At 46.2% G+C, this 12,500-nt stretch overlaps 1 protein-coding gene across 2 annotated transcripts; it reads right to left on the bottom strand.

The window, feature by feature from the left end:
* Positions 1 to 482: 482 nt before the first annotated feature.
* chrnb5a (cholinergic receptor, nicotinic, beta 5a) lies at positions 483 to 11,813 on the bottom strand. Of its 2 annotated transcripts, none has more exons than XM_031560328.2 (7): positions 11,018 to 11,813; positions 4,656 to 4,801; positions 3,977 to 4,021; positions 3,721 to 3,830; positions 1,314 to 2,289; positions 1,059 to 1,201; positions 483 to 799 (listed from the first exon to the last, which is right to left on the bottom strand). In XM_031560328.2, exons 1-7 carry the CDS (start codon positions 11,067 to 11,069, stop codon positions 781 to 783), a joined length of 1,491 nt encoding a protein of 496 aa, XP_031416188.1. In that variant the 5' UTR covers positions 11,070 to 11,813; the 3' UTR covers positions 483 to 780. The 2 variants fall into 2 exon arrangements, with proteins under 2 accessions (XP_031416188.1, XP_031416189.1); XM_031560329.1 differs by having other exon boundaries at positions 485 to 799; positions 11,607 to 11,809.
* Positions 11,814 to 12,500: the final 687 nt, after the last annotated feature.

Here is a 12,500-nt window from a genome sequence, read left to right on the forward strand (position 1 = left end):
GCCACTAAATGCTTTCAATGCTGTGACCAACTGGCCTGTACAGACAAACAAACATAGTCTCTGCCCAAGCACAAACACATCTCTCAGATCTCAGAGGTAGCTATGGCACTCCGTGTCCACTGGAGAACACTGTTACTGGCCAGACTGACCTAGAAATGAATGACCACTGTGCTGAATGAGACATTGTTGCTGCAAAGCCCTTTATTCACATATGCAAATACTTGCCATCATTTGTATTCTTTATTAGTCATCAACAATATGCATGTGAATATATATTTGTCTGTGTGTGTGCCTGTGTGTATGTGTCTGTGAGGGTGTGTGTGTGTGTGTGTGTGAGTGAGAGAGAGACAGACAGAGAGAGAGAGACAGAGAGAGACAGAGACAGAGAGAGAGAGAGAGAGAGAGGAGAGAGAGAGAGATTAGGCTATTATGAAAAAAAACACTCAATGTCCTGTTTAAAAGATCAAGTAAGGAAAGTTTATTGTCATTTAGCATCTACAAAGCTGATTTGGGAAGATGCCTCTACAGTATTTGGTCTTGTGTATGAGTCAGTGTTTGCGAGATCCTGAGTCATTGGGGTTACGGAGGGTTAGGGTGTGTGTGTGTGTGTGTGTGTGTGTGTGTGTTTCAGCTGTGTTTAGTGTGTATTTGTGTGTAGTGTGTGCTATGTCACTGTAACTGCTTGAGCATTTGAGTGACAGGCTGGATGATGACTGTGCTCTCTAAGGATTGCTGATGGGGTGAGGGGGGTTCTGTGCCTCTGTCTGCCTGCTGGAACGCTTAGAAATCTCCCGAATTCCTGAAACACAAGCCACACAGACCACAGGTCAGACAGGCCATACCGAACACCTGCTCATTACATCAGAATGTTACATATACATGGTATACACGTGAGTATTGATGTGTGAGTAAGTGTGTGTACCAGCTAAACAGATCAGAGTGACACATAAGTGTGTGAGAGTGTGTGTGTGTGTGTGTGTGTGTGTGTGTGAGTGTGTGTGTGTGTGTGAGTGTGTGTGTGTGTGTGTGTGCGTGTGTGTGTGTCAATGCACGCTCACTCATCCCCTGCTGTTGGGGTGTTGTAGCTCTGGAACAGTGGCTGTACGAAGAGGCCAAGGGTTCCGGTCACACACACCAGGATGAAGATCCAAAGGAAGAGACGATCAATCACCATGGCTACGTACTTCCAGTCTTCAATGATCTGCACACACACACAGAGAGAGAGACAAAACAAGCACATGTCATGTTACCATCAAACGTTAACCTGGGATCCATTAATTTGCTTTATAATCTATGAAATGAATGATTGGCACCCCTTCATCGTCGTCTTCAATCTTCATATGTTCAGCCACGAACCTCACGCCTTCAATGGCCTCATCCACGGCAACGTCTCGCTTCACCCTGACCCTCTGTCTGACCTCTGACCCCTCAGGAAGTTCACCGAGGCACCACCTGCCCCCCGCCAGGCCTCCCGGTTCACCGCTCAGGTACAGAGTGTCCACCTCCGTCTGCCGTGACCGGCCCTCCGACGACGGGGCAGAAGAGAAGGACTTCCTCTGGTGCCGCCGGCGGAACTTCTCGCGCACGTTGGAGCTGCCGGGCCGGCGCATGAACAGGAAGACGGGCAGCCGGTGCAGGAAGAAGTGCTTGACCCAGTCCGGCATGCGGTGCGTGCTGGGCGAGCGGTGGTGCACGTTGAGCACGCACACGCTGGTCACGATGGAGAAGGTCACCAGCACCATGGTGAACATCAGGTACTTGCCGATGAGCGGCACGGCCAGGGAGGTGGGCGGCACGATCTTGGAGATCAGGAGGAGGAACACGGTGAGCGCCAGGAGCACGGAGATGCAGAGGGTCATCTTCTCGCCGCAGTCGGACGGCAGGTAGAAGACCAGGATGGCCAGCGAGGTGATGAGCACGCAGGGGATGATGAGGTTGATGGTGTAGAAGAGCGGCTTGCGCTTGATGACAAAGTCGTAGGTGACGTCCAGGTAGGTGATGTCATTGGGGTCCTCGTTCTTGCGGCCGGGCAGGGAGACGATGTCCCACTCGCCGCTGGGCATGTAGTCGTCCTGGCTCGCAAAGTCAGAAGTGAGCACCAGGTCCAGCTCGGTGTGGTCGTAGGTCCAGGAGCGGAACTTCATGGTGCAGTTCTGCTGGTCAAAGGGGAAGTCCTTCACCTCGATGGCACAGGCACTCTTGTAGATGGCAGGGGGGAGCCAGAAGATGTCGCCCGTGTTGGCGACCAGAGCGTTGCTGTAGTAGGACACCTCATACACGCCATCCGCACTTAAAGAGTTCAAAAGAGAAAAAGCAGGTAAGTCTTACCACAGAAGGAAAGTCATTTAATAACGTTTTGTCGAATGTTTTTGATCTGTTCTGATATTCTTTCGTTTTTTGACTAGCTTTACGGCTAACTAAAGCGCTGGGGATTCTGCAAACATTCTGTCACGTAGAGTGCTTCTGCACTGACACCCACTATCCTGAGTCAATAAAGTGGGAAAGGAGAGAAGGAAAGAGGAGAGGAGAGCTTGTGAGTGAGTGAAAGAGGAGTAGACAGAGAGGTTGTGAGGGAGTGAAAGAGGAGAGGAGAGATTGTGAGGGAGTGAAAGAGGAGAGAGGTTGTGAGGGAGTGAAAGAGAAGTAGACAGAGGTTGTGAGGGAGTGAAAGAGGAGAGAGGTTGTGAGTGAGTGAAAGAGGAGAGAGATTGTGAGGGAGTGAAAGAGGAGAGAGGTTGTGAGTGAGTGAAAGAGGAGAGGAGAGATTGTGAGGGACTGAAAGAGAAGTAGACAGAGAGGTTGTGAGGGAGTGAAAGCAGGAATAATCCAAGCGAGTATTGAGGCTAAAGCTCAAACTGAGGTCTCAGGGAAACCCCACAGTCACAAGCCTCTCCTTTCTTCTCCCCTCCGAGAGAATAAGCGTGTCAGATGCCCCAGTGAATGTGGTGTATGCTGATTAATATTCATTAATTAACCCTGTCTCCTAATCCAGCCCCCTCAAACCCTATTCACACACTTTTCAATTAAAATCACCATAGAAACACAAGGCTTATTTTAGCAGCCGATTTCACACTTCCATCTGCCTCAAAAATGGGCAAATCAAATTAGCACATCCACAAAACCTCCCGCATAATCTATGTTTATCCATTTAGTGATCAAAAACACCCTCATAATGTTTGTGCGTTTATACAGCAGCCATATAAACCCATTTTGGAGCCTTTTGGTGTGTTAGCTTTATTTGGGAGGATGAATGCATAAAATTGACCTTAATGCAAACAAAATGAGGCTGACAGCGTTTCCTTTGGCCTAGTTTGAGCTGCTACTGCGGCTGCTGCCTGACGAGCGATGAGCCATGGAACACGCCATCCCCACGTCTCCCCTCGTTGTGTTACCCGCCGCAAACAGCGGAGAGGGAAGATTAAAGGATGGAGTGTGACATTTGTTTACCGTTTAACAACATTGGCCTCCCACTTTCTGTTTGGTGTTGTGCAATCTGTGGCAGTGTGTTAGATATGACCTTAGACATTCGGATTTCAACATCTGCACATTCAGTCCTATGAGGTGGCAGCTATTTTTGAAGCTTTGCGTCCCAATCATGATGATGTACAAACATGAATAGAAAAACATTGTTCCCAATCATTTTCAGTTAGGCTAGTGTCCACTGCCATGTGACACTGTAATATATTTAGTCAAAACATTAAGATAACTGTTTGCTCTTACTTGTTGTAGAGGACAATATCAGGAAGCCAGATGAGTTGAGATGGGATTCGTAGTTTTTTAATCCCCTCATATTCGTCAGGATCCCATGCAAGTCTGTAGTCATTCCACTCCTACACAAGGCAGAGATGAGGGATGTTGTGTACACATCAACATGTACACTACAGACATGAATATTCACAGGAACATTATGCAAAACATACAAGCACTCAAACACGCTCATGACATACAGTTCTGTTAGTAAACAACACACTTTTACCTGTGAGAGCCACACATTAGTGGTCATAATCTGTTCCCTCTCATTCTGCAACACAAAAACAGAAGTGAGTATGTGAGTGAGTATGTGAGCGAGTGTGTGAACTTGTATGACAAGGTCATGTGCCAACCCTCATCACCCAGTTCAGCTTGAGTATTGCCTTTTTAGGGTACTATGTAGTCTGCCCTCCGTTTATGCAAAATAAAAACAGTATACTAAGATCATGGTGTAGCGTAGTGCCAAAACCCCCCAGTATGCTAAGATCATGGTGTAGCATAGTGCCTCTACACTGAAACACATTGTGTCGTGAGAAGACTTGAGAGCTGAACAAAACGACATGTTTTCTATTAACAATTACCATTTCTTTTGATTTACAAAATGAAAGGAGCGAAAAATGCCATATAATGAACAACTTACTAACCTCGACCGTTCGGTCATGCCGGGAAATATCAAACTTCGGCTTTGGCCCTTTTGACCTCGTTGTCGCTCGGTCGATACGTTAAAGCCTCAGTTTGATATTTCCCAGCATGACCTCTCGGTTAGTAAGTAGTCAATATATAAATCACACCTCCAACTATGGGGATCATAACGTCTCTCAGCCAAGCACATTGTATATCATATATATATTTGTGTGTGTGTGTGTAGGTGCGTGTGAGTGCTGAGGCCCGTGTGTGTTACTCACTACGCTGATGAGCTGGGCCAAGGACACCTTGATGCCGATGGTGACCTGCTGGCTCTTGTTGACGGCTGGCCGTATGAGCTTGTTGTAGCGCTCAACGCCCAGAAGGTAATCCACCAGCCTCTCCTCAGAGTCCGCTGCCCAGGAGCCTGAGGGCGGGAGGTCACACCGTCACACTTAATCACACCTGGTTATCACAGCACCACCTATGACTGCAGAGCCCAGACCACAGCAAAACCAGGAGAATCTCAACTCAGATAACAACAGGAATAGGACAGCATCAATAATTTCTTCAAATGACAAGAAAAGTGTTTTATGATATGAATTAATGAGTGCACTGATAGTCATCCCTTCAAAAGAGGGCAAGAAAGAGAGAATATATATATATATATATATACACACACTCGGTGTAAAGAGAGACTATATATATTTATACACTCTGTGTAAAGGTGAGTGCCTCTGGATATTTCATCACGCTTCCAGTCTAAGGTCAGTTTCTCCCTGAAAAGGCAAAAGAATATTAGAGTAATGTCACACTTCATTTCCTTGGCACAAACACGCAAGGAAAGCCAAATACGTGTTGAAAAACTGTTAGTGTGTGGAATTAGAGAGCTTGGTCAGATGTTCTTCACATATTCATCCAGCACACACACACACACACACACCCCAGGGGGCCAGGCCTGGGCAAGGTGACCACACATCAGTTCACTGAACCCTCACCTTTCATTCACACATCCTAACATCAGCAGATGTGTGAGCACCCATATCTACTCTAGAGCGTTATGGATCCAGAGGTGTCTTTATAACATTACAACAATCAAACCACTATGTTTTAAACACACACACACACACACACACACACACACACACACACACACACACACACACACACACACACGGTGGTGATTGTGGGCATGGTGATTAATGTCAGCTCCCTGAAAGTGCAGCACTTCAGTTTTCATGGCTTGCAGTGGGACGGCCCTGACTGACTGCAGCACGCTTCACAGAGCACTCCTCTGTTCTGGGCAGAGTTATTTAGGGCTACAAAATGCCACCGAGACACAAGACTCAAACTGGCTTTGAACACACACAAACACACGCACACAGACACACACACACACTCAAACACACACAAACAAATGCACACAAACAAATGCACACAGACAGACACACACACACACACACACACGCACTCAAACACACACACACACACACAAACACATGCACACAGACACACACACACATGCACTCAAACACACACAAATACATGCACACACACACACACGCACTCAAACACACACAAACAAATGCACACAGACACACACACACGCACACAGACACACACACACACACACACAAACACATGCACTCAAACACACACAAATACATGCACACACACACACACACGCACTCAAACACACACAAACAAATGCACACAGACACACACACACGCACACAGACACACACACACACACACACACACATGCTGTTCTCTGTGCGTTAGTCACTTGTGATGCCACCTTCCTCAGGCGTCTGTATGCTCTGATCAGTTCACCCCAGACAGACCCGTCCTGCTGATACAGCCTCAACCGTTCCTCACACAGACAGGTGCATATTATACACACGTTTCCCTGCAGCCCAGCCACACTCTAGTGCCCCCCCCCCCCCCCCACACACACACACACACACACACACACACACACACACACACACACACCTCAGGCTGTCTGTAGTGTCCCTCTCTCTCTCTCTTCTGTGTCACAGTACTGTAATGTGTGTTCAGCTGACTGGTTAGGCTCCCTGTAGCATAGTCATGTAGGGCTGGGCAGAAGGAGCCTTATCTAATTCAGTAAGTTGAGTCATCACTGCACCACTCACCCCGCCCCCCCCCCCTCTCATTTACCCTTAGAGTTCACAAGGTCAAGGGTCAACCAGCCTGGCCAGGCTCCCCCGAACATTTCCCAAGGCGGAGAAAGAAACACACACATCTGACGTGTTTATAGTGTTAGTGCGAGACACGACAAGATTAGTGTCATTTGTGATTTTGCATGTTGTTCAAAAATATGTCCTGTTGAGGACTTACAGAGCTCCACAGCCTTACTGCCGGGAGGGCCATTTGAAGTTCATCGCCAAACACACCGCTGGATGTGCACGGTCTACATACGTGGCAGGAAGATGTGAGCAGTTATGTGAACAGCGATGGCTTCTCTGGCCTTTCAGATTGACCCAAGCGTGCCTCGTGTTAAATGAAATCACCTGCATGACTGCGCTCAGGTGGAAGGTTAGCCACACTTCCCAGCCCTGCTTTTAAAATCGAGTTAAAAATTTAAACAGAGATATGTGTAGGACTGTATAATGTGGGCCAAAGCCCATTCTGCAATAGAGCACTGCCAGCACAGCATATTGTGACATAATACAGACATGGTTGGACAACTGACAAAACAACTGACATGCTCTCCACATCACCTAAAAAGCCAACGGTGAATCAGGGCAGGACTGAGAAGCACTGAAACCAGGAGTGAGAGCACTCAGACATATAAACTGTCAGAAATGACACTAGTCTTTTTTGCTCTTTCATTTTACAACAAAATAATCAAAAAAAAGATACATTTGTCTTCATTTACGCCTAGCTCTGCCATATTATTTCCACAGACAAGCTGTGCATCTCTATACTAGCTTGTGTTGCATACATACATGTATCTCTCTATACTAGCTTGTGTTGCATACATGTGTGTGTATCTCTATACTAGCTTGTGTTGCATACATGTGTGTGTATCTCTATACTAGCTTGTGTTGCATACATACATGTGTATCTCTATACTAGCTTGTGTTGCACACATGTGTATCTCTATACTAGCTTGTGTTGCATACATACATGTGTGTGTATCTCTATACTAGCTTGTGTTGCATACATGTGTGTGTATCTCTATACTAGCTTGTGTTGCATACATACATGTGTATCTCTATACTAGCTTGTGTTGCACACATACATGTGTGTGTATCTCTATACTAGCTTGTGTTGCATACATACATGTATCTCTCTATACTAGCTTGTGTTGCATACATGTGTGTGTATCTCTATACTAGCTTGTGTTGCATACATACATGTGTGTGTATCTCTATATACTAGCTTGTGTTGCATACATACATGTGTGTGTATCTCTATACTAGCTTGTGTTGCATACATACATGTGTGTGTATCTCTATACTAGCTTGTGTTGCATACATACATGTGTGTGTATCTCTATACTAGCTTGTGTTGCATACATACATGTGTATCTCTATATACTAGCTTGTGTTGCATACATGTGTATCTCTATATACTAGCTTGTGTTGCATACATACATGTGTATCTCTATACTAGCTTGTGTTGCATACATACATGTGTATCTCTATATACTAGCTTGTGTTGCATACATGTGTACTTAAATACACTTTAAATATTGAAATATAAATCTCACTAGTATCACGCCAGGTCCAACTGGTGCCCTTGGCTGACACACAATATTAGAGCTCCTCTGTTCACATCATGTTCCAGGGCCACCTGGCACCACACACACACCACACACACCACACACCCCACAGACACCAGACACACCACAGACACCACACCACACACACCACAGACACACACCACACACACCACAGACACACACCACACCACACACACCACAGACACACACCACACCACACACACCACAGACACCACACACACCACAGACACCACACACACACACCACACACACACACCACACCACACACACACCACAGACACCACACACACACACACACACACCACACACCCCACAGACACCAGACACACCACAGACACCACACCACACACACCACAGACACACACCACACCACACCACACCACACCACACCACACACACCACACCACAGACACACACCACAGACACACACCACACCACACACACCACAGACACACACCACACCACACCACAGACACCACACACACACACACACCACAGACACCACACACACACACACCACACCACACACACACCACAGACACCACACACACACCACACACACACACACACACCACAGACACACACCACACCACACCACAGACACCACACACACACACACACCACAGACACCACACACACACACCACACCACACACACACCACAGACACCACACACACACCACACACACACACACACACCACAGACACCACACAGACACCACAGACACCACAGACACCACACACACCACACCACAGACACCACAGACACCACACACACCACAGACACCACACACACCACAGACACCACACACACCACACCACAGACACCACAGACACCACACACACCACAGACACCACACACACCACACCACAGACACCACAGACACCACAGACACTCTCCTACGGTCTCATCCCTTCATGCTGCAGCCCTCTTTTGTTCTCGCTGCCAGTCCATTCCCACGGCTCATATGAACCTACATCTTCCTGTGTCTACTCCAGTCCATTCCCACTGCTCATATGAACCTACATCTTCCTGTGTCTACTCCACTGACAGTAACATGCAGCCTAGGCAAGGGGGAGTGTCCTTTTCTGTTGCTGCTTCGCTTGCATAGGAGTACCCATAGAGATGGATGGAGTGTCTAATTCTGTTTCTAATTCTTTGGCAGTGCCTACATCTGTGTCCCTGCGGTTAGCACTGTCCTCAGCAGGTATTGTGAAGGTATTGTGAAGAGCAGTTTGTACGTAATTGACCCTGAATTGCCACGGGTCCTGTGGCCAAGCAGAGGGGGGAATGCTCAGGAGCAGGAGGACGGGATGAAGCCAGACGGCACAGTATGACCGTCCACTGGCTCTCTCCCCAAGGTGCCGCGCTCACCTCACCTCAGCTCCAGGTTACTGTCAACACATGTGGCTTCAAGTCCTTGTGAGATATTGTATTATTGACTGGGAGACAGATGGCAAAGCTGTCTTCAAAACTGGATTTCCAGCTCTGCTAAAAATACTAATATAAAGTAATATGAAAGGTATATTAGGTCTGTTATTATTATTATTATTATTATAATATATAGGTGTGTGTGAAGAAATTGTTAATAAACTCCATAAAGGGTTAAGTATTTTCTCCCCCTGTTCCTGTATGCTTCAAGGCTAGTGTATTAATAATCACAGCATTGCATTATTCTCATTACTGAATCCCTTTGCCCTAGATTGCACACATAATGTAATATCCTATGCCAAGCATCCATGTATCCTGCACTTAGAGTGTCCTGAGCAGCAAGGTAAGGTAAGGTAGATGAGCTGATCACATTAATGATCGGAGCGTGGGGACGAGCACACAGAAACAACACAGAGGGATTAACGTGAGGACCAAATAGCACACGAGGAACTCATCTGCCATTGACATGCAAATAATACACAGCATACATTAATGAGGCATGAATATGACATACATACACACACACATACACATACACACATACATACATACATCTAAAAAAGAATTTCACCTAAGGTAAACATTTCATGAAGATACATCTCTCACACACAGACTTTGTGGCATGCAATCCCACAGAGTGAAAGAGAGAGACAGAAATACAGTTAGAGTCTGAATCAATTGCATCAGGGTGACGTGTATATACACATACATACACACACACACACACACACACACACACACACACACACACACACATACCAGGGCACAGAATCAGGAGAACACACAGGTGCACTCCAGCCAATTAATTATTCAGAGTCCCACCACAAGAGTCTTCAGCCCTGTGCCTCAGGAACAAGGAAAAGGCTTTAATCACACACTAATCAAAACACCTCACTGACCTCTGTCACACCTCTCTTTCTCTCTCTTACTGAGTGTGCGTGCGTGTGTGTGTGTGTGTGAGGGTGTGTGTGTGTGTGTGTGTGTGCGCATGTTTTGAACTGCCCACTAAATATCCGGTGTCACCCCAAAGCAAAGATTCAGAGTATCGCCAATGGAAAAGTAAAAGTGTTCTCACCTTTCCATGGGGTTATCTAATTCCCCTTACAATACTCAAAACCTGAGGTACCCCCTGCACGCACACACACACACACACACACACACACACACACAGGCGCATGCACACAAGGCTTCTGCTGACTTTACAGAAGAGAGCCGGTGGGTTGTTTTGACGCCCAAAGAGAAACTCTCGAGGGAATCTCCACCTAGAACATGTGCTCCACAAGAATCTCTTTCCCGCCTTGGGAGATTCATTACATTGCATTCATTACATCCCTGCTGCACACTTCCAATCGTCTTACACCCTTACTTAACTGTCAACATAATAGTAAAAAACATACATATTTTACGTGGACTTCACTTTAGTCCGCTATGTCCACTTACTTGCAAGGAAGAGAGAGAGGAGAGACAGCGAGAGTAGTGCTGGCGCTTTCATCCCCTACTCCTGAAGTTTTCCTTCCGGAGGCACCTGCTAAAGTCACTTGCTCGAGTGCCAATCTAAAGCGTCAGCTGAGGAGATCAATATAGATGAAGTCCCAACTCGGAGAGCAGCTAAACTGCCGTTGTCGTGCGCGCACGAAACCGGGGGTGCTTTGGCTCACGTCCAGCTTAAGGGTCCGTGCTCCCTGCATGAAGCGTTCGGCCGTCCTCCACAAAATGGTCAGATTGTATGTACTTTGTGTGTCAATCGAGAAAGCGATTCATTCACTCGCATGAAGCATGCCGTGGATGTCCAATTCCTTGTCTGATTACGCCCTGAGGAGACTTGTAGTTTCAGCCAAATCCTAACGCCTCTAGGCAGATTAGTTGACATTAGGAGTAAACTCCATCCATCAAGCCCTGTACTCGAATCTACACGAGTACTCAAAAAATGATAATGGAATAACACACACAGTCTTGGTATATGTTAAATGGCTGAACAGTACATGCGAAAGCCGCACACAAACTTTTCATAATACAGCCGTTCTCTCACCGGATGGAAGACTCCTCCCGATTGTACCAGAACTTCAGAATGGGACGTTCTATGTCATCTACTAAAGCACGAAATCACGATTTTCAGATGCACTGTTTTTTAGTTTAATATTCGTGAGATTCGGAGTAACCCAAGCTGTCTGCCTGCGCGCGCAAACTGTGCCGCTTTGCTAGAGTACCGCACTGGAGGGCACGTGACACAAACGCAGACAAAGTGCTTCAAAGTGGCACACAAAAGCTTCCTCAGAGTTTACAGTGTGTTTAAGTCAGACTGATAATAATATATCAGTTTAAAAGCGTCCATCTCTTTTACACCGAAACATTTAAAGGAATGCTCGTACTCTAACCCTAGATTTATATTTGTGATATATACATATCTCACATATTTATATATATATATATATATACATATATTTACACACTGTGCCTAAACGTACTCATTATACTCATATTATCACTGTTCTGTAACAGGATCTAATTAATTCATGTTTAACCTTCAGTCAGAAGGTAATGGATAGGAGAAATAGTATCTTCACCCAAAGTCTCTGAATCAGGCTCTGGTGATCAGTATGGAATATAAATTGTGTTGTATACTTGTATATTTCTTGTATGTAGTGTGTATGTGTCTGTGTGTGGGCTTTCTCTGTGTGTGGGCTTTCTCTGTGTGAGTCCTCTGTGTGAGTGGTGCATGTGTGTGATTGTGAGTGCTTCTGACTAAGGTGCAATGCGATAGTTGTGTATAATTAAAATCCACTGAGGTGTGTGTGATCTTCACGAAGTAGGACTGTGCCACTGAGCCTAAGAGCAGACCCATGTACCTGAGCTCATAGTCAAGAATGGCACGGCACTTACATACTGTACATAGGCACACACACACACACACACACACATTCAC

The sequence above is a fragment of the Clupea harengus genome, chromosome 22, assembly GCF_900700415.2.
Source record: "Clupea harengus chromosome 22, Ch_v2.0.2, whole genome shotgun sequence".
Taxonomy (NCBI): domain Eukaryota; kingdom Metazoa; phylum Chordata; class Actinopteri; order Clupeiformes; family Clupeidae; genus Clupea; species Clupea harengus.

Bases quoted from the DNA above. Each gene is read 5' to 3' on its own strand.
- chrnb5a (XM_031560328.2), bottom strand. From the start codon at position 11,069: ATGAAAGCGCCAGCACTACTCTCGCTGTCTCTCCTCTCTCTCTTCCTT. The intron at 4,022-4,655 runs GTGAGTAACACA...TTTGTGTTGCAG, and splicing joins TGGCCCAGCTCATCAGCGTA to AATGAGAGGGAACAGATTAT. The intron at 2,290-3,720 runs GTAAGAGCAAAC...GAACTCTTTAAG, and splicing joins GATATTGTCCTCTACAACAA to TGCGGATGGCGTGTATGAGG.